This window comes from Diadema antillarum, unplaced genomic scaffold (genome assembly GCF_040938485.1).
Source record: "Diadema antillarum isolate AM-2024a unplaced genomic scaffold, OU_Dant_1.0 seq00001106_RagTag, whole genome shotgun sequence".
Lineage (NCBI taxonomy): Eukaryota > Metazoa > Echinodermata > Echinoidea > Diadematoida > Diadematidae > Diadema > Diadema antillarum.
Window position 1 is genome coordinate 563,677 of NW_027271922.1, and position 22,425 is coordinate 586,101.

At 39.2% G+C, this 22,425-nt stretch overlaps 1 protein-coding gene across 1 annotated transcript in view; it reads right to left on the bottom strand.

Moving 5' to 3' along the window:
• Positions 1–22,186, bottom strand: part of LOC139743805 (arf-GAP with Rho-GAP domain, ANK repeat and PH domain-containing protein 2-like) — a 116,798-nt gene extending 94,612 nt beyond the window's left edge. Inside the window, exons 1-2 of the mRNA XM_071654259.1 lie at positions 22,068–22,186; positions 637–3,014 (exon numbers count right to left, since the gene is read on the bottom strand). Coding sequence (XP_071510360.1) covers positions 637–2,904 — 2,268 coding nt within the window. The 5' untranslated portion in view covers positions 2,905–3,014; positions 22,068–22,186. The remainder of the gene's footprint in view (positions 1–636; positions 3,015–22,067) is intronic.
• Between the last annotated feature and the right edge of the window lie 239 nt (positions 22,187–22,425).

Here is a 22,425-nt window from a genome sequence, read left to right on the forward strand (position 1 = left end):
GAATAAACTTGTACAAATATTGCACATACTTCAAAATTGGTTTGGTGATACTGCAGTGTACGGAAATTGATTAATGTACACCTTGTATATCATTGGACTTTTTATAGATCATGATGTACTTCAGATCATATTGATTCCTATTTCGTGTGCCTGGCACAGTATGGTATATTGAGATGTCTGGGTGAAATAAAGGAATACTGTATGTATATCAACGTATCAAAAATTAGGTGATATCTTATGAAGACATCTACATATGAATTGGTCTTTTTTGTTCACATGTTTACAATGCATCTCCAATCTAACAAGTAGTTAAGAATCACATCAGTTTTGTATCAAAAAGTTCATGGTTTTACCCACATCACATTGTCACTTCTTAAAAAGTCCATTGAATACATGAGGTATCTGCAGGCCTACACATACTTCTAAAGAAAGAAATATTGAATCAAAGAAATACTCACATCTGTTTTAGAGAATTTACAAATAATTGTCTTGAAACATACCGACAAGAAATGAGAATATTTGAATTTCTCACCAACAGAAGTTAATTCTCAGTAGTATCAAAAGCAAAAAGAATATGAATATGAATATGAACACATTTATATGATAAACCTCTGAAGACTGAAGATGCAAACTTACTGAATCTGAGCCAGCACCATCTGGAACAGAGATGTCCACTTCAGTGTCGCTTTCATCAGAACTGAGAATTTCTGTGATATTGTCTTCGATGACAATGACCCTATCATCAAGATTGCACTGTCCTGGGGTAGTGGACATTGCAGGCTCCAGAAGGTCATAGCCATCATTCATCTCCTGCATATGGTCAGCACCCAGCTGCATATGGACAGCATCCAGTTCCACAAGGACGCCCTCCTTGACCTTACTGGACTCTTCCCTACTTGGATCAGTCTTGGCAGAATCTGCCCTGTAAGGGATTGGGGGTGCAGGAGCTCTCCTCATGGGTACAGGAGGGGGTGGATCAGGAGAATGCTCTAACATACCAGGAGGGTTAATTGAGTTCTGTGGGGTCAGAGGAAGGTGTGATCTTGGGAGAGGAGGAGGAGGGGGTTCCTGGGGAAGATCATCCATCACAGAACTTGGTGGTCTCGGATGACCAGTGTTGCATTCTGTCAGAGGAAGATAACACGGGTCATCAGAAATCTCAGGCAAAGGTGGGGGGTTCTTGAAAATGTTAGGAACAACTGCTTGGGACTTCGGTCTTGTCTCTTGATCCCATAATTGGTCATAGATGCCCTCTTCATCATGATCAACAGCATCTTCTTGAGAATCATCCTGATATATGGAGGCATCCGGGCTTAAAATGCTCTCCTGACTAGACATTGTCACAGTGATGTCAGGAGGGCTGTAGCCATCAAGAATTGTCATGATCTTATCACTTCCTGTGGATGTCACACTTGATATTGTACCAAGAGGGTTTCCAGAGATCTCAGGGAAAAGATCAGAGTCTCTCCTGACCATTGATTCAGACCATGTAGAAGGAAGGCCCATTGGTGTGTCATCCTGGCTGCTTATACTTGACTGGTCACTTTTCCTCACACTGTCTGCTGGATTGGAACTGATATCTGATGGCATCATGGGCTGCATAAGGTTATCAATCAGTGGGAAGTCCTGCATGCTTTTGATTTCATTGCCATTCAGTTCTGTGCTGGAGACAGAGTTATCAACGAGGTTTGGGAAGTTTCCATTTGATGAGTTCATATTAGAGTGCATGCTCTCACTCTTTGTGGGAGAGGAGTTTGATATAACCGCGGGTCTAGGAGGAAGCTCTGGAAGCTGCGGTTTCTCCTCCTCAATGGTACGTGGTGGTGGAGGAGGTGGTGGCCCCCTTGTCTGCAAGAAATCAGCAAGACCTTCTGGTACTGATTTTGATCTTGGTGGCCTTCCTTTAGCAGGTAATGGTGGTGGGAGAGGAGGCTGGCTGGAGGGGGCAGAAGTTAAGCTGCCAGGAAGTGCTGGTGGCTCAGGCACAGGTCGATTTAGCATTGTATCAACTTCCACAGGAGGCGGAACTGGAACAGGTCGTCTACTCAAGTCAAGTTCGCTTGGACCATCATGAGAAGTCTTTGGTGTGGAAATGTTTTCAGGACGCGGTACAGGGGGAGGTGGTACAGGCCTTGCTGCTAGATTACCCATGTCATTGAATGGATTGAATGGGTTGTGAAAAAGCTGGTTAATTTGTGGGTCCACCACAGGTAACTCTTCATCATCAACAGCATTGCTAAAGGGATTCGTAGAAATACTCAATGGTCTCTCCTTGGCCTCAGCAGCTGGATTCTCTGGAAAAACCCTATCAATACTTGATGGCGGAACTAAAGTAGGGACAAGAGGTTCAATAGGAGGGGGAGGAGGAGGCCGAGGCTGAGGTATAGGCTTCCCCCTTTCAGGAAGTGGTGGCGCCATCTCCTTTCTCACAGTGTTAGATCTTGGTTTCGGAACAGGTTTAGGAACAGATGGATCTAAGCTATCTGACGGAGCCACAGGCACTGAATTTCCTATGTTCATATCACTTATCATGGCGGAACTGCAGGATTTCCTATTGGAGATGTTGACTGAGATGTAGTCTGTGTTGTCGATGCTTGGCGGCCCCTTTGCCAACTTTGCTCTCCGAGGTGAGGGGACAGGTTGGCTCTGGATGTTCCCATTGCTCACAGCATCCTGCCCAGAAGTGTCCTTGGCGACAGCGCCAGCTTCACACGGTAACCTGCTCAGAATACGCTTCTGGTAGCCCACCTGAGTGATTCCCAAGCGAACCAGGTCTGCCTTGGTGATCTTGCAGCACTTTGACAGATCATTGTAGCCCCAGAAAAGGAAGTCGTTGACGAACTGCTCCAAGTGTAGGGACTGGAGCCACTCTTGAACTGTGGCAGGCTTACCAGGGCTCGCCATGAACTCCAACTGTAATGCCCTCTGTAGTCTCTGCTTGAAAGCTCACTGCTTCACTGATGTGCACACATTCTAGTGTCCCGTCTCGTAAACACTGGTCAGCAATGGAGACCCTGTGACAATCATAGAAAGGTAAACAAAAATAAAATTAAACAACAACTGGGATTGTATCATGAAGAAAAGTTATCCAAAAAAGACAAGGAGTTTGAACAGCAATTCCTTTTTGCCTCCTATGAAGTACACCGATTATGATGCAAGAATACTTAGAAAATCAATGGGCATAATGTGAATATCATTTTTTTTTTTCTTGTTCTTGATCGTGTATGTTCGAGTTTCATTAGTTCTGATAGCAGGAAAATGTCCAAGCTTCATAAAATAAACATGACTTTCCCTGTCATAATACTGTAAAAGTGGAAATTTCTGTGGTGTGGAAATTCTTGTGCATTTCATGTGACCAGAAATTAGCATGAAAATAAAACACAAAATTTTTTTGCACATCAAATGTTCCACTGTCTTGATTCCGCGGAATTATAACACCCAAAATTCATCTCACTCAGCTATACTTGTGTGAAAATAACCACTTTTACAGTAATGAAAGGAAAAGCATGCATAGAGTATAGCAAAGGAACTTGTATGTTGTTGTTTTTCTTCGCAAATATCAGCCAATATTTGCAATATACCATTAATTTCGACCAGGTAATGGCAACAAGGGTATATTACATACAACATATAATTGCAGGACGTGAAAAGCACACAAAACCTAGATTTATTTGACTGCAGCACACTGGGATGCCTCTGTTATCTCACATAATCACTTTATGCAGATTGTAAGTACACAACCCCATCTTTTATATTTTGATGAAGTTCACTGGTTTTGACCAATGACCTTTAGCCACTTACATCTGTTGTAAATAAATGTCTAGTTCTCCCCTTCCATTGAAATCATATTACCACTAGACATCCTAATCTGAAGTCAGAGTTGAAAAATGTCCTTCATAGCTGAAGTTTGGTGACCATAGACATTTCAAGGAGCTTTTGCCCAAAACACCTTTTAACACACTATTATAAATACAAACACGTGTTCTAGAAAAATTGCTAAATACACAATATCCCATTCGATAATGATTCCAAACTTTACAATAATGCAGCAAAAGCACTGCACTTTTACAAAATATGAAAAACTCAAGATTGACTAGGTTGACTCATTTTACCTATTTTGACACCTCACGCAAAATCAGTGTGTGTGACTTTTTGTTGATTTTTTTGATGCGTGGTCACATATTGTGATGTTGAAGAAAATACACAAAAATGCCTACAGATCACTGAACAGCAAAAGGCAGTGCAGACTGTCATGAATTGCACAGTGTACAAAGTACCCGGGGACTTAATCTGAAATTACCTGTACATGTATTCAGAGATTTACTGGAATTGATATATTCCACACTGCCATATTGCAGGAAGTGCATTGTTTGCTACCCTCCTTGTTAGACAGCAAATGGATAACAAATGCATTGTCTGGGGGAAAACCCAGCCCAGCCTTCTATAGTGTCTTTAAATACTTTTTTTAAAACCCATTGAGTTTGATATAACATGTATTTCCCATAGACACCTGCCCGATTATTCTCGGGACTCATCCTCAACAGGTTAAGGATCTTCTGCTGGGAACCTTCATACCAGATTTCTTCTATAAAAAACATGTCTAATATAATGCAGCAAAGCACATGGGTGTATCTAAGCTCTGTTTATTTGTGTGTGTGTGTGTGTGTGTGTGTGTGTGTGTGTGTGTGTGTGTGTGTATGTTTTATCTAGAAGGTCCATGGATGCCTTCAAAAAGCAATGTGGACAAAATTACAACCATGAAACACCTATCTTTATAATTTTACAAGATTTTTTGCATTACAAGACAGATGTACAGTAAGTGCAGTATGTTTTTGTTTAAAGATTTCCTAATTCCATTTTTTTGTTCAAATTGTATATTTGCATTGAAATCTTTAATACATAGCAGAAAAGACAGCAAACAAAACAAAACAAAAATGGGTCAAACCTCTGATGATGTTTTTTGCTACATGGTACATTACACAGTGTATGCATACAGGGAGGCTAAAGTCCATCGACTTTGCCGAAGTAGGACTTATAAACTCAAAGGATATTTCAAAACCCCATCACTCTCTACAGTCATTATCTACAGTATATTATGTTCATTTAATGTTCCAATCTGAAAGGAACCAGAGAATACTTGAAGACACTGACATAACAAGAAATCTGTATTAAATCTATGTTCACTCCTGACAAAATTTTGTTGTTCCTATATATAAGTTGTTTGAGCTTTAGAAAAAGTAAATGCAGACTCCAACCCAGGCATCTCCCTGCCCCCAAGAGGGGCACCCCTGGATCTCCTATGAACAAACTTGAAACTACAGTCATTAATGTACTCACTCATAGTATTATCTTAGCTGTATAGCTTCTGATTCTAGAGAAAATTTTTAACGATTCCTTCATTTGGGGGGTTTGGGCCCCCTGGGGGCCCCCTGGGTGGGACATGGTGCCCATTTTAACAAATTGAGATCCTAACCCCTTAGGGATGCTACCTGCCAAGTTTGGTGAAAATGGGTCATGGGGTTCTAAAAAAGAAGATAAAAATGTACAATTTAGGCCCCATTTTACCCCTCTTCACCTCCCTCCCCTGGGTCCCAAGGGGGGCACCCCTGATTCTGCCATGAACAAACTTGAAACTGCAGTCATCAATGTACTAACTCATAGTATTAACTTAGCTCCATCACTTCTGGTTCTAGAGAAGAAGATTTTTAAAGATTCCTTAATTTTGGGGGATTTGGGCCCCCTGGGTGGGGCATGGTGCCCATTTTAACAAATTGAGTTCCTAACCCCCTAGGGATGCTACCTGCCAAGTTTGGTGAAAATGGGTCATGGGGTTCTCAAGAAGAAGATGAAAATGTACAATTTAGGCCCCATTAGAACCCCTCCCCACCCCCCTCCCCTGGGTCCCAAGGGGGGCATCCCTGATTCTGCCATGAACAAACTTGAAACTGCAGTCATCAATGTACTAACTCATAGTATTAACTTAGCTCTATCACTTCTGGTTCTAGAGAAGAAGATTTTTAAAGATTCCTTAATTTTGGGGGGTTTGGGCCCCCCTGGGGGCCCCCTGGGTGGGTCATGGTGCCCATTTTAACAAATTGAGTTCCTAACCCCCTAGGGATGCTACCTGCCAAGTTTGATGAAAATCGGTCTTGGGGTTTTCAAGAAGAAGATGAAAATGTAAAAAGTTTACGCACGACGCACGACGGACGACGGACGACGGACGACGGACGACGCACGACGCACGACGCACGACGCACGACGGACGCTAAAAATGGAGATTCTCCTGCCTGGACTCCCTATAGCAAACTGGAGACTCAGATCTTGTGAACATGAGCACAATATGTGTGCCCTAGCACACATCACATGCGCTATTAAAGCTCATGCTACGTTTACACCATGTTCCCGGCGGCCACGGCAGCCCTGTTCACTCAAAACATAGTGTACCATGGGTAGATATGGCATTCTCCTGTTTTTCCTCCTAGATGTATTTCAGTCTTGTTCATTCCAGTTCTCACTCCGGTGAACATGTGGCTATCAAGACGCTGTTCCCATGACATCTGGTCAGGCTAAACTATATAATATTTTCTGTCGCGTCCCACTACAAGTTTTGTTTCGGCCTATTACATGCCATCGCATTTTGTTGCATTCGCCCCGTTTTAATACGGCCTACATGGTTTGTCATATTTGCACCGGGACTGCCATGGCAAATTTTTTGACAGTTTAAAAATCTGACAGGGCATCCACTGCAATCACGGCCTGTCACATTTGCCTATCTCATCCCACTGCGTTGTCTCATGTCCATCCCGTTTTGTCCACGGTGGTCTGAAACATGACTGCCGTTGCCGTCAGGAACATGGTGTAAACACAGCATAGCATTATTTCAGCCATGCAGCCAGGGTCCAGTTCTAGTTTTATAGATGCTCCCTTGTGTTATCTCAGCCTTAGAGTAGATTTGAAAATATGACAAAACTGAAATTGAGGAGAAAGGTACATTTTAAGCAGGAGATAAACAGCCAGGCCAGGAGAAAGTCAAACTCAAGTTGGAGAGTGGAGATTTTGCAAAAATGGTCTCAAAGCAGAAGAGATGGAGTCTCTGGAAATTTTAAAGCATGGTACACATATTTTGTACTGTATGTCAATACGTGTACTGTAAAACAAGACATTTTTGTGTGTATGAAACTTTCACAAATTTCACAAGAAGACACAATTTGTGAAAGCAAAATGCACACAAAAGCTTTTGTCAACACAATGCACTGAATGAATGCCAGTATGATGTTGTCCACCAGCATATACAATTATTGAGACAGGTTTTCTACAGAGTCACTATTTCCCACATATCCCATAAAGCCCTGGAAACAACATATCATTAGTGATTAGGACCAAAATCTTTTTCTTTTTAATACAGTGTAATAGCATTGTCTTGCTCATTGTGAACATTTCATAGGATAGAACAAAATATTCTTTTTCATTTGAGCCACATACCTGTATGTACTTTGGTAGTAATATAGTTTGGTTGCAGAATCAACAATTCAAAATATTGTAAGCCTCTAAAACATTAAATTAATTATATCTGATCATTAAATTGGCAACAAATTTCAAAAGATCAACATAAATGTTTCTGTCTGAAATTGGCATTTTTTTCCAGATTTTTCAGATTTTGCACCAATTTGATAAATCTCACTATTTCCATTTGACCCTCCTCTTATATTGGATATAACTGTTATAATATGAGATATTTGCCAATTTGGTAAGAAGAAGGTGATGATTTATTCAGAAAAGTTATCTTGATGGATTACTATCTAAAAGCATGACTCTATGTACAGAGTTAATGGCACACAGATATGCCATCAACACACTAACACACACTGGATATGCCCTACTACAATACAAACTTGTACACTTTAATGTGCTACAGTTGTACATCGTACAGTACACCTAAAATTCTCTCTCTCAAAAAAAAGAAAAAGAAAAAGAGGAAGTATCTTGTACCGCTTTACATCCTGGCATTGACCACATGCACAATGTAAACAAACCCACAACCATATGTCATATCACTCCAACAGTCAGCGCTGTTCATTAACATCACTAACAGATGAAGTATGCAGATGTGCACACCAATGACAAAGTCTTTTCATTACCGTATTAATACACACAAAGACATGTGTATGTATGCGCCTACAGTGTATAATACACACCTTTTACTGCTTTATGACATAAACAGAAGACAGCAAATACAACTGACACTGTCATAAAATATATATTACATTTGATTTCTGATGACTGCATCAGAAGTTCCAAACACTTTGCCCATTTGGCATAATTTCTGTATTTTGTCATTTTGTATCAAACATATTCATGTATCTCCTCCACCCCATAACAACACACACACACACACACACACACACACACACACACACACACACACACACAATCTTTACTTGTAGCATCAGCACTTCTCCTTGAGGCCACTCATGTTCAAAATTACTGTGAATACAAAATGCCAGCTAGTTTCAAACTTGTATAATATTTCACAAATTGGAATTTTTAACGATTCTATGAGTGATTGGATTCGCCATCAATACTGCAGTGACGAAATGAGAAATAAGTAAATGTTGTACTACTCATTGCACATCTATCTTGGGGGGGGGGGGAAGAGTTAGTGATATCCCATTAAAGAAACAATATGCACTGTACAGCAATTTTGTGTTAAGATGCGAGGCAATATTTTGATGAGTTTGTTAGTTCACAAATACTAGATGCATGAAATCCACAAAAATTAAAACACAAACACACATTGAGATCACCAAGATTTGTTCTCACATTATTCTTGTTTCATTTATTTTGAATATTCTCTTTTTAGGTCAAAGATGACTCCATGTACTGTAACCTAACTCGTGAATGATGCACTATATTTGCCATTTCTTAATTAAAAATAAGATCATAGTATTGTATGTACATTAGCCTATTTTGAAGTTACACAAATGTCTTGACAATATCAACAGAAGAGGTTGGCCAATTTGTCTAAAACCATGCAAATATGGTAAAAAATCAATGACTTCTTTCAGCATTAACATACAGGTTGGTAATGATTGAAATGTCAAGCTGTTTTGAGGGCCTGAAGTTACTGGTGCATTTTCTGCTCCAATTTGAATTGAAACATGGTGTAGAAAGGACATCTAGACCTTCACTTGATCTAATTTCAGCACTTCTTTCAGTATGATTGTGAGTCTGGGGAAACCTCCAGCTGTTCTGCAAAAAGGGCACATCAGCACCACATTATCTAGTCAGACTTGAAGTTAAAGGTAAAAACATAGTTTCCATATGCCTGCAGAAACTGTCTATTTTTGCTCTAAAAACGATAGAAATGCATGCATACGAAATGTGTGAAATGATGCTGTGACATTAAATCATTTCCATCGGGTAGCAATGAAAATACAAAATGTTAGCCAAAAAAAGGTATGCAACAGTACTGTCACCTGCGAATATATCCAATCTTGGTTGCTGCGTAATGTTTTATAATCAATTATCGATAATCAACAAATTGGGCAACAGCAAATCAATCATCACGTAATGTTCCACCTACCACAACTGAACAGTGTGGGTGCATTGGGAATAAAAGTAGGGTACTAATGTTAACTTTAATCTATTTTGACTTTTGATCTTTAAATAAGTGCTTTTATTTTTTTTTAAGTCAATATCCTGGCAAATCATGCCAACCACATGTGCAAGTTTCTTGGTAAGCCCTTTCAATACATTGCAAGTAAATTCCAAATTGTGGTTCAAGATGAATTTTGAGCCCTTCCGAGAACTACTTTCTAGCTTTAAAACATGAGAAAAAGAAAACTACCAGGTTCAAGCTCAGTGGGGTGGAGTGCCATTTGAGTGAGTCACATGGTACATGTAAACAGAAACTTAACCCCAGGTGGGATGAGGGGCAAATAAGAGCAAAAACCAAGAGATTTTTCTCCCAAGGAGAGAGTGTTCCTCTTCTTGTGAAAACTAGACCACAGTTTTTTTCCATAAACTTCTTGGATATTTTCACTTTTATACCATAATGAAAGAGCATTTGACTAACATCTTTCAGAAAACAGGAGGAACAACATTACCCTTAACTGAAATATGAAATTTTGTGGAATTTTCCTTAATGACCACATGTAAGGGCTTTTTACACTTGTGTTTCTTAACCCCGCACTTTCTCTGACCCAGGACTATCGTTAGTCCCGTACCAATTTTTTCAGCTTTTTACACTGGCCAATTAGTCCCGTATTATCTCTTGTCCAGGGCTAAGGAGAAAACTGACCTTTTTACACTTGTATTTCTTAGCCCCGGACTTTCCAAACCACATGAATATTCATGATTACGCTGTGCACTGTACACGTACACGCACGCACCGGCAGCACTTGAATACCTCGTTTCTGATTGCTCAGTGGGGGTCGGACTTCGTCTCCGTCGCTTAGCCCCGGATTATTTTTTCGTTCTGTTTACACTCACTTGCTTGGCACCGCAATTGCGGTGCTAACCCTGCTATTTCGCAGGGCCAGATAGTACCGGACTATTGGTGGGGCTAGCCCACTTTGGCAAAAACGAGTGTAAACAGAAAGTGGGCTAAGGATAGTCCCGTACCAACGATGGGGCTAAGGCCGCCCCTTAGCCCCACCGTTGGTACGGGACTAAGCAAAAATTTACAAGTGTAAAAAGCCCTTTAGTGTAGTAATCTTCTTTATCCAGTGATGATGGCACCAAAACTTTTGAATCAATTTTTCAATTTTCCTCAAACTTTCACTATTAAATGTGTTCTACTAATATTGCTGCTTTTGTGCAATCCACATATTTGAGCTTTGGTTTCTTTTAAAGAAAAAGAAAGTTTGTACTTCATAGTGGTATCATTTTGATATCATTTGTATTAAACATTGTAACACATGTCCAGATGGACAAAAAAAAATTTCAATGAATTTCACTGATTCCCTAATTTGTGATAAATCAAATCATTTACAATGTATATCATGGAAAAAAAAATACACTTTGCACCTTTCAGCATGTACTGGTATGGGGAAAGAGAATCAGACTTTCTTCATCATACTGATTACATACAACTTCATAATTTAAAAAGAAAAATATTCATTGTCTATTATTGGAACTAGTGCATGTGCAATTTGACTTTTTTGCCCTCTTTTATGAGGGGACTGCATACTACAAGCTCTGCTTTTTAGCAGTCCCCTCCATTTCCAACAATTTTGTTTCTGAGTTTACCATTTATAATGATATAACATTTATTTCTATCTCTGTTAATAATTTACCTGTGTCTTTATTACACGTAATTATGTTCATCACATTGTTGTACTGATTTCGTCACATTATTTGTATACAATGTACATAAACATTTCATTGTATCCCTAATTTGTTGGAAATGAAATAAATCAACCTTGAACTTGAACTACAAAACTTTCTTCATTTACTGAACCCATACATACTTGTTTATGTTTGAAGAAACTTCCCCTTTAAGATGGTAGGGTCTGGCCATTCTTAAAAGCAAGATTCCGTCAAGATTCCTGCTTGGATCACTCCAAACAATTTTTAAAAACTAAGGACGACTGACATGAAACCACTGCCTGCATTGTATATGAGTTGGGCCATCTAGATCTATCTGAAACCGAGAGAAACTGGTATCCATCACATTCAACGCCATTGTTCTGTCCCGTGTAATTTATACCCAATAAAACAAGTGTGCACAGAAATTAAACATGGTGACTTTCGCAGTAATGCCTGTAAAGCTGATTGATATAGCACTGTATGTATGAATGCAAGCAAAGTTTACAGAACTCCAGGACAGTCATTCCATGCATTGTACATTGCTTAACTCCACGCTTACGTCGATCGTGACTTTGGTTACTGTATTCTTAATTACAATTCATCAAAACTAATTGAATTCAACAAGGTACAATTTAGCCGTCTGATTACTTTTGTTTGATGTTCACTCGGACAAGAATGCTTACAAATAATTCCACCAGGGAGCACTTAAAAAGGAGGAAGTATCCTATTGCATGCCTGCTTCATTCATGTATGGCTGTAGGCATCAAAGCAGACATGTTCATTTTGTATTCTTAATTTGAGAACGGTCTTGAGACTTGAACGAGGAAGTTCAGTACCATGCGCAGCTGTGTATAGGAGTCGATATGCATCAGTGCAATGCTAGTCCAGGGTAAACACTTGAATTTCTGAGCCGTGAAAGACGTGCTACATTGTACCTTATAGGTCAAGATATCATGCACTACACGTGATTGTGGCGCTGCGTAAACTGTCCACAAGTGTACTTCACAGTTCATTTTGTTTCTGTTTTGTTGTTGTTTATGAAACAGAAGGGTGATTATTAGTGACAATGCTTCATGAAATAGTATGGTTACATCTAGACACCATATCTTGGTGTAAAAAAAAATAATAATAATAAATTATAAAAAATCTTCTGGTGGGATAATGTACATGTACCCAATAGAGGGATCTTAAAACTGTGAATGCAGATTACTTGACACAAAGCAAAGAAAATGTACTACATGTGTGTAAAGTGTTGAAAGGTCATTAAATACGGAGGTACAGAAAAGGACACCTGCAATGTGTCATGATGGTCATGTGAATGTAGCAATACTTCTATAGCACAATGCTTAAATTATATCACACAAAATATCACATCAGAATTTCATTTCTCAGCCCTCACAATGAGGCACCTCTAGTCTGCATCAATGTTAGCACTGACCCCAATGTCTATTCATGCACAAAGTTTCATTTTGTTTGGTTTTGGTTTTTTTTGTTTTGGTTTTTTTTTTTGCACAAGTACATTGAATGGTCAATATTCAAGTAAACAGACTTTCACAAGCTTGCATATATATGGACTTTCCATCGCAACTCAGTTTTCTTCAGCTAGTTTCAGTATTGGGTAAAATGATTTACACTTTCTTTCTTTACTCTTTCTTTGCCCCATGATAATGATACAGAGATGGATCATGGGTATAAAATTGTTGCAATTTTTGTGTCAAACAAAGATGCAAAAAGGCAACAAGACAATGGTAAACAAATAATCACTGACAGCACAGGCGATGGTAGAATCTAACATCGCCAAGGTGGTCCCCAAGGTGTCTATCAGGTCAAGCAGAAGGCGAGGGCTGATAAACACCTAAAGGATCACTGAGGCAATGTTAGATTGTATTATATTCCACATACTAAGAATGTTGCAATAGGATTGGTCCAGAGCTGATCACGTGATGAAGCATAGTTTTGCCCACCACATCACCTGAGAAGAAAAGTTCGTTACACTCTATGTTGATAGTCCCTTTTGTTTCGCTGATCTCCACACAGTCCACACAGTCCTAACGCAAGATGAGTACGCGCGAAATAAAAGTGCGCTGCACTGTGGACTATCATGTGACCTAGGTCACTTGATAGTACACAGTGCAACGCACTTTCACTTCGGTGCCGCGCGGTGTGCGCAGCAAATTCATTGTTTTGTCATCTACGCGCACACGTAGCCTACAATTGTAAGCCCTAAGGATACCTAAAGACAGCTAAAACGGTTTCAGATGTGGAATAAAATGGGAATTTCTAGGACCCTAGATGTGGAATATAAAGCAAATAATCAACTTTTAGTTTCAGGCAATGTGACAAACTATCACTTCCTCGGCGATCTGAATGTGTACGCTATCTTTCCTCAGTTGCGCTTCGGAAAGATAGCTACATCCAGATCGCCTCGGAAGTGATAGTTTGTTCCATCACCTTCACCAATATTGATTATTTGCTTAATATCCATTGCCAAAGAAATAGGAGCTGATTATTTGTTTTATATCGCATATCGATTGACAAACTTGAGATGTGATTAAAATATATTTCATCAACCACGCAGACTTTTATTTCATAATTGTGCTGAATATTGCAACACAGACGGTACAACTGCAGTCCGCAGCAGTCGAATGAACAAGACTAACATTAGATTTAAGACGATAACAAGCGATACTGATGTAACAATAATTGTGGGATGTGCACAGATGGGTGCCACCAGAACTTGCTAGCTACTCGCTTGGCCAATAGATGCGAGCGATACCTTTATCAATTGCAATTGCAGGTACGGTAAAAAGTGCAACCTAAAAAGTATATCACATAAAAGTACATGTGATAGCACCACGAAATAGATGCTGGGAAAAAAACATCACTCGGTCACGTGCTCCAAATTCAAGTAAACCCATTGGTCAAACATACTCATGTCAGATATGAGAAATATCAAAAGAAATCACATTGCACTTACATCACTTTATCATAAACAAGTACATATGATATGTACTCATTTTTTTAAAGTGATTTTTGTATCATGTTTTCACCCCTTTATTCTTCATACCAGGAACTATCCATTTGCCACTTGGAATCCTACCAAACATTACAGTATTACAAATTATCTCCTTTCTAAAACCAGGTCAAGCCTTCCAACTACAACTTCACTGATATGGTACACATTTTCCGCATATCTTACATTACTCCATTTTCCATGTTAAGTACTGACATTGTAATTGTATCTCCAAGTGCTTAGAGCTGGTCTAAAACATGGCCCCATTGCATAAAAAGTATGGCAACTTTGCAAGTAATTGTAACTCTGCAATCAATGGTAACTAACAGTGATATCTTGGCTTTCATAAGTATTGGCTATTGAGTCGTGTTGCTATGGTAAAATTTAGACCCAACTGTTAGCCTCTTTCAACAGTCTTTACGTTGTTAATTTAGAGTCGCGAGCCATGAGCTACAGGCAAACCTGAGCGTTTCATCACAAGGGCCTTGCTAGCAATCATGATTATTTTTCATGATTGTGAAAAAGCAGGGGCGGATCTACAGGGAGGACCGCAACCGGCGCACGTCCCCCCCCCCCCTTTATTTTTTGTTGAAACAAAAGAAATAAAAAGAAAAAAATGGGGGGAGGGGTGCGTGCGCCCCCCCTTTAATTTTGCAAACGCGCCCCCTCTTTACGGAATTCCTGGATCCGCCCCTGAAAAGCCTATATTGTTGATACCGAAGTTTGATAGTTAATAGCATACTTAATTGTGCAATGGTGGGAGATGCATACGATATATTACCTCCGAGTCCTGGCATTACTATGACATCAAAGACAATTTATAAGCTCTGGGAGGTACAGTGTACAGTCACAACTGCTTTAACTCACTTATAACCAAGACCTTTGTCACTTGGAGAGTAAGGGACTGACAATATGTAGATTAAACAAGGTCAAAAACTGAGTCAATTGATATGATTATTATGCTTGTAACTTCAATACATGGGCTTCATATCACCCTATAACTTGCACATGCTTTGAGTACCACTAAGAATATGGTAAGACTGCTCACCTGGCATATGTTCATTCGTAGAAGATATTTTCATGCTTCACTTTCACTGGCAAAGTCGGTTTAATATACTCGTAAAAGGATTTGATTACATAAATGTGAATGACTGCATATTTCACATATGAAGGGGCAGGGCTGAGCTCAGCATACCAGGTGGACTACATCAATCATTTCCAGCAAATTACTGTAATACACGATATATTCGCAGCATGACAATTTCGCGAATTGGAGCCGACAGCCTTTCTCACAGCATGAAATTTTCGTGAATTGCCACTGGCATCCAATGCACGTTGTGTAGGCAAGAACTTTCACGTGCATTTTAATTTTGCGAATTTTGGCGCTCGCGTAATTCGCGAAATTAAAATGCATGCGAACATTCCTCGTTTTACAGTATTCTCACAGTGCTGTTGAACACTCCTTCATAAAACGTCTTAGTTCTTAGCATTAAACACTCAGGTAGTTCAATACCATTAAGGCCATATTTTCATCATGTAGAGCTTTTCAACTCTCCTAATTCACTAAGAGCCCATGATTCATTTAAATGAAATTTCATATATGAAGTTTCTATTCGGATGAATATATCTAATAATTTGTGTTCTGTTTTACTTAATGTCTCTTTCTAATTCAGGAGAAAAAAAAAATGCTTTATTGTTACCAATAAAGGAAAAGAAGACAATAAAAAAAGAAAATAAAAAAACATAAAGAAGAGAAGAAGTTAAAAAATAATAAAAGGATGAGGTAAAAATATTTTTTTTTTTGCCCAGATTTTTTCCATAATCACTCTGTCCCTTTCATGGTTCTACAGTCATCATGCATGCAACATAACATACCAATGTGGCATTTTTATATTAAAAGTGTACAGTATAATCTCTTTCCTGAGGCAACACAAAACAGATATGATGGTTTTGTATGGGCTCTGGGCCCTCTGTGCAGCAGCAAGCTCCATACCCATGAGGTGTCATCTCAAAAACAGACCTCTCCCGCCCCAGCACTTCAGCGCATCCTGTAATACCCTTATCTTGTCAAGCATGCCTAGCAAAATTTCCTTCTAACCCAAATAGGACTTAACACCTTCTGAAAGCCAGGAGGCCCACTTTTTGGTCTATCTTGTAGGTCACAGACAAAGATATAAGCTCTCCACAATTACATGCAGTTTTGGTATTCATCAATATCAAAACTTTATGATGAGTTCATGGTAGTCCCAAAGGCCCCCCAAAATGAATAAATGAATATTGAAAGTGAAAAAAAAAAACTTGGATGTACATTGTATATTGAATAAAGAATACATCAGGAGCATAAAGTGAATGCATGCAAATTTTGAGCATTGCACATGATAAGCAAAACTACTTGAAATCAAAACCAAGCAATTATGTTGCCCAAAGAAGTAACTAGGGCATCTTTTATAAGCACAGCTCCACTATTAAAACCAAAAGATGAATGCTGTGTTACTGCAATCAAAATCCAATCCAATGTGTGGCTTCCTTTTGTGTTCAACCAAGTGTTTAATGATGTATCAATCTCTGTTCTCTGTCCTAGTCTCATACACTTCCTTATCACCTACATTTATACTTTATGAGATATGGTGTGTATAACATACTGTACAATGTATACATGACAATTTCCAGTAGTTTAAGCCTTGCACGTCCATACAGCTCAACTAGGATACATTTCTTTCTCTGAATAAAATGGATGGACAGCAATCGACAATGGCTTTTTCTATCCATCTGTTTCACAGTGCTTTATCATTTTATTGTACAATGCAGGGGCGGATCCAGGGAGGACAGCAACCGGCGCACGCCCCCCCTTTATTTTTTGTTGAAACAAAAGAAATAAAAAGAAAAAAATGGGGGGAGGGATGCGTGCGCCCCCCCCCCTTTAATTTTGTAAACACGCCCCCTTTTTACGGAATTCCTGGATCCGCCCCTGTAATGTCATACTTCCAGTCAAAGCAGAGAGAATGGATACAATCATTTAAATAGAAAGCAGTCGGACAGATTGTTCACATCTAAAACCACTTTAGTGACACTCGTGTACATTATGGGTACATGCCGAAAGCTGAAAGAGAAATTAGCATTAGATATGGGTGTACTGCACAGTAGATTTGTTATGGATTCACATGGTAGTCACATCTTTCTGCAATGGGAAGAGATACAATGTACAGGCTGTATCATTGAAACAACCTCAGTATGTACAAATGTACACAAGGCCAATTCATGCGTTTGGTGCATTCCCTTCCAAATCAAGTCCCTGGAACTGTATTCCTGTGGTTTGAGGCTGTTCACTTTTATTATCATCATTCATTGCTAGTATCTCACAAGGTGGAGAAAAAAAAATCTTTCTCATTTGAGATATATCTTGACCATTTACAAATATTCTTACAAAATCATAATATTTCTACTTGATTATTTGTTATAAAGTTCAAATTGTCATGGACACATCTACAAGTGTGATGTGAGTTGTCATTGTATACTTCCAAGGATGTCAATGGAAGCAAAAATTTCGATGTCCCATTATAGATCAATAAAGATGAATCTGAATCTGAATCTGAATCTGAATATTCCTTCTATTTAAAACACAGAATACAGGTAACTTAAAGCCCCACCAGAGTGCAATAACTTATAGCTGATCCTTACACATTTTAGGAGAGTACAGTTTATGTTTCTGAATCAAATCAGCAAACATCTACATGTATAATTTTTGTCTGATTTTCTACATAAATGTAATGCATTTTAAGGGTTCCATCTAATCTTTCTTCAATATGTAATACATATTGAAGTTCAGAGTTGCCAGCCAATCTGGTGGAGACAAAAATCTTCTGGTTACTTGAAAGATTAAATGCTGAAGACAACCATAGTTACAGTACAATGCAATCTCACACCAACAGGAAATGGCATATGAAACACACATGTGTATTACACAAGCGGCATATTTTGCAAATAAGGCTATATGACCTCAGCTAACAGGATGTCTCTGCAAGTTGATGTTGTTGTTGTTGTTGTTGTTGTTGTTGTTGTTGGGGTTTTTTCCACACATACACTCACATCTACTGTACTACTAGTACATGTATGTACACATTGTACATTAGAGAATTAATGTTATTAAAACATACACACACACACACACACACACACACACACACACACACACAAATACATCACGGTACAATAATCACGCACACATGCAAATGATAACATACTGGGTAACAGACCGTATAGACTACAAACAATTTCACAATGTATGAAAAAGGAGTACCATAATCACTTGAGAGTGAGCAAAGTTCATGAAACCTCTATGAATGAACGAAAGTAAAACTGTCACTTCTCTTCACTCCCATTTATGACAAAGGTTGTCATCACATGAGATGCCTTCTCAGTTTAGATCTACATGTAAATACTGTAAAATCAGCATCATCCCTTTCTGGAAAAAATGTGTGATTTGTGGTACCATTTTCCATGATTGTGTAAGCTGTGGGAAATCAACGAAGTAAGTAGCCTAAATGGGAAGAATGTCATTCTCTCCAGCAGAAAATTAAACTATATGGCTCACACTTGCAGTGTAAAAATTTTGAGATTCAAGCAGTTTCACTTTCTCCAAACTTTGTTTGCTTTTTTTCTTATTGAACAACAAACTGAAAATGACAGTAAAGGTAATCCCTTGTATTGTTTGTTATTGTTGTGGTTGTTGCTCTCTCTAAAATCTAGACAGAAATCCACCATACGCAAAACCACAAAGAAAGATAAAACTGACAGTGCCATAAACTCTTTCAGCCTTTAACCCTTTTTGAACAAAGAGACTTGAGCTTGGGGAAAAAGTACTCATGCAAAAATTTACACTTTTACAGTACCAAGGTAAATGAATATGCCATATTCAATACATGCCATATAGGCCTATGAACTCATGTGAATCATGAACTACCCACTAGCTGTGCTCTATCCCCTCAGGCCTCTACCCTGTCAATCTAGATAGCTGGGTGAAGAAAAAGTTAATTCAGTACTGAACTAGAAGGAGAACTGACTTGAACTGGAACTTCAATTCTATCAACATCCACAGCTTTAAGGTATTTTAAGCACAAAAACATGCACTCAAGACCAAGTGAATATAATCATGAAATGGAGGAAAAGAAACCAGAAAATAACAAAAAAAGCTTATTCGATGATATCTAGCACATGTATCATGCAACTGCTTTATTCACAAAATACATTTGGGTCATGGTATAGCCTGTACATTGGTACTGATGTACTTTCGCATCCATTTTGATATCAATTTTTCAAACCCAAATTGCACCAAAGTTACAGGATATACCTTTATATTCTGTTGATCACTCACATAACATTTTAACCAAACTGGTTTTCGGGAAGCATTGATATCGATATCAGCTTTCATGCCATCTCTCAAAAGAATTCATTCTTCATGAGCAATATTAATCACAGCTTACGCTGTCTGTACAATTTTAAACTGAAGTTAGCCGTGTAAAAGCTAAAAATCAGTGTACAAATGATTTATGGCAACTTAAATAAAGTCAGTTAAGAAATTATGCAATTCCTAAATAGAGTGCACATGAACTTGCACAGACAGACAGTCAGAGACAGAGACATACATACACGCGCACACACACACACACACACACACACACACACACACATTTCTCAACCAACTTCTTTCAACTTGGAACAATCATTGTACATATTTCTACCTCCCCAGTTGAGTCCTGGTTACTAATCTACTTGAAAGATACATCCCATGACATTAGAAGGCTAACTTCGGCTTCAGACTGCGAAGACAGTGTATGCCGCAATCTCTCACCAAGACCCAAGAGTGAGTTGCTTTGGGCGCCAACATGAAAGTCGACATCGATATTGATGCTTCCCGCTGACTGATTGGTTCAAATTTACATGGGTGAATAATGTTGGCACAATTTGGTTCAGTGGAATTCAAGAAAATCAACAAGGATATGAAAGTACCGTAGCACCTATACATTTGTGTTCATAGGCCCTAATTACTATTGCACCTTGATCTACATGAAGTACACTGTAGATTTGACCGAAAGATCGGTCTGTATCTGTCCGTCGGGGAATGTTCCGCGGAGACTGCGTCTGGCTTCACGGATCCCCTCCGTATACAGACCGAAGTCAATGATTGCGGCTCCTGTGTGGAGCAGTCGCGCACAGATCAAACGTTACGATAAACCAAATTTCAGACAGCTTTTTTACATTCAAACAAGTTTGACATGACATAACACATTATGCAGCAATATTTGGGATAAATTTCTCAATTGTGCAATCGAAATACTCACATAAACTCGGTTATAACGCAGACATTTTATCGATATCGCAACATCGCCGTTCGCAAGCTGTAAGTCGCCATTTTGAATCTGTAAGCCAATCACATGCGAGGTACGTGTTTTTAGTAAAACAAACACGTAGAAACTACCTCGCATGTGATTGGCTAATAGATTCATAGTGTATGTTTCTGCAGTTTGAACGTGACGACCCGACAGGCTGTGTTTTACGTTGAAAATTCGACTAAAATTTTGGATTATTCATTAATCTGGTGAGTTTAATGTATTCTTAAAGAGCTAATTTCACTATACAAGCTTAAATTTGCCGACCTAGGGCCGTGAATTAGACGCAATCGAGAAGGGTGAGGTACCTCACCCAATTTTCCATAGAGACAGTGGTTAAGAACATCCACACAGCAATGGGTACTGCAACCTTCCGTCTGTCTACGGAGGACAGCGTTAATGGCAAAATATAAAGAGTCCTCCGGACAGACGGATCTTTCTGTCTAACTGTAGATCTAACCAGGTTACAGGTGTACCGGGCCAGCCGGAGTAGCTCCATCCCCCCATATGGCCCCATCCCATCCCAATGGGCGAAGTAAATACATTGAATAATCACAGAAACTAAGACATCTATTGGAAAAGGTTAGACTATTTAGAATATTTACCGTAGTTATGGGTAAACTCGGACTAGCGGGTAAAGTCGGCCCCCACACACACGCGCACGCAGTACAACTAATTTACTTGTAATGCGTGCGCTGGGGGCCGACTTTACCCGCTAAGCCGAGTTTACCCATAACTACGGTATATCTATGCATAAAACTAGATGTAGTGGACAAGGCGACTGCCCAGACAAAGTGTAAAGAATAAGTTACCATACACTAAATGTTAATACACTTCCCAAAAAGATGTATTCCATTGTCGACATTGTTCAGTTTTTCTACAGAACAATTGCAGAAGGGTATTCATGAAGGTTTCTTTGTTATAACGATCAGAACATTGTTCCACACAAAAACAAAACAAAGACGAAGACAACAAAAAATCATATCAAGACCTGGTTATTCAAGGCGTGTACCCAGTAGCAGGGAGACAGGTGCTTTACTTCGAAACGACTGGTTTGTGTTTACTTGCCACCTAATACTCGGTAGATACCATACACCACTGAGGCACTGGACCGAATACCATTTTATCCTTCGGCACCCTGTGTGCTGCCCGTGCTGTCCGCAGTTCCTACTCCTGAGCACTGCGTGCGATCAAGAAGTCACAGGGCAGGGGCAGGAGGACAATTACCATTATCACGATTGACAAATGAGTGAGATCTCCGAACTCCACACCTGAGCTAGTCCATGACTAAAAGTCGATTTGTGTTTTCTTAAAATCTCTCTCAAAACTTGAGAGTAACTCTGAGTTAAATTACTTACCAGATGAATGATCGGTGCGGTCCTATTATATATGTATAATCGCATTTAGTACCACTTTCTTCCCTCTCGCGTATCTGGACTGGCATTGAATATCCAGCGATTGTAGCGCAAAATCTTTGCTTACTTCCGTATTTGAGACCGATAGTCTTCTTTCAAGTCATAATCAATTCAGACACAAAGTCATTGTCCTGCATGTTTGACAACAAAATGCAGAATCCTCCTGAGTCAAGTGTTTTCATTTTGACAATTTGCACATTTCTCTCATAAATACTTTTGTCCCATTTCATCCATGTGCCTATATTTTCCTGTAGCATTTCGTAAAGTTTGATGTGTGTGTGTGTGTGTGTGTGTCTCTCTC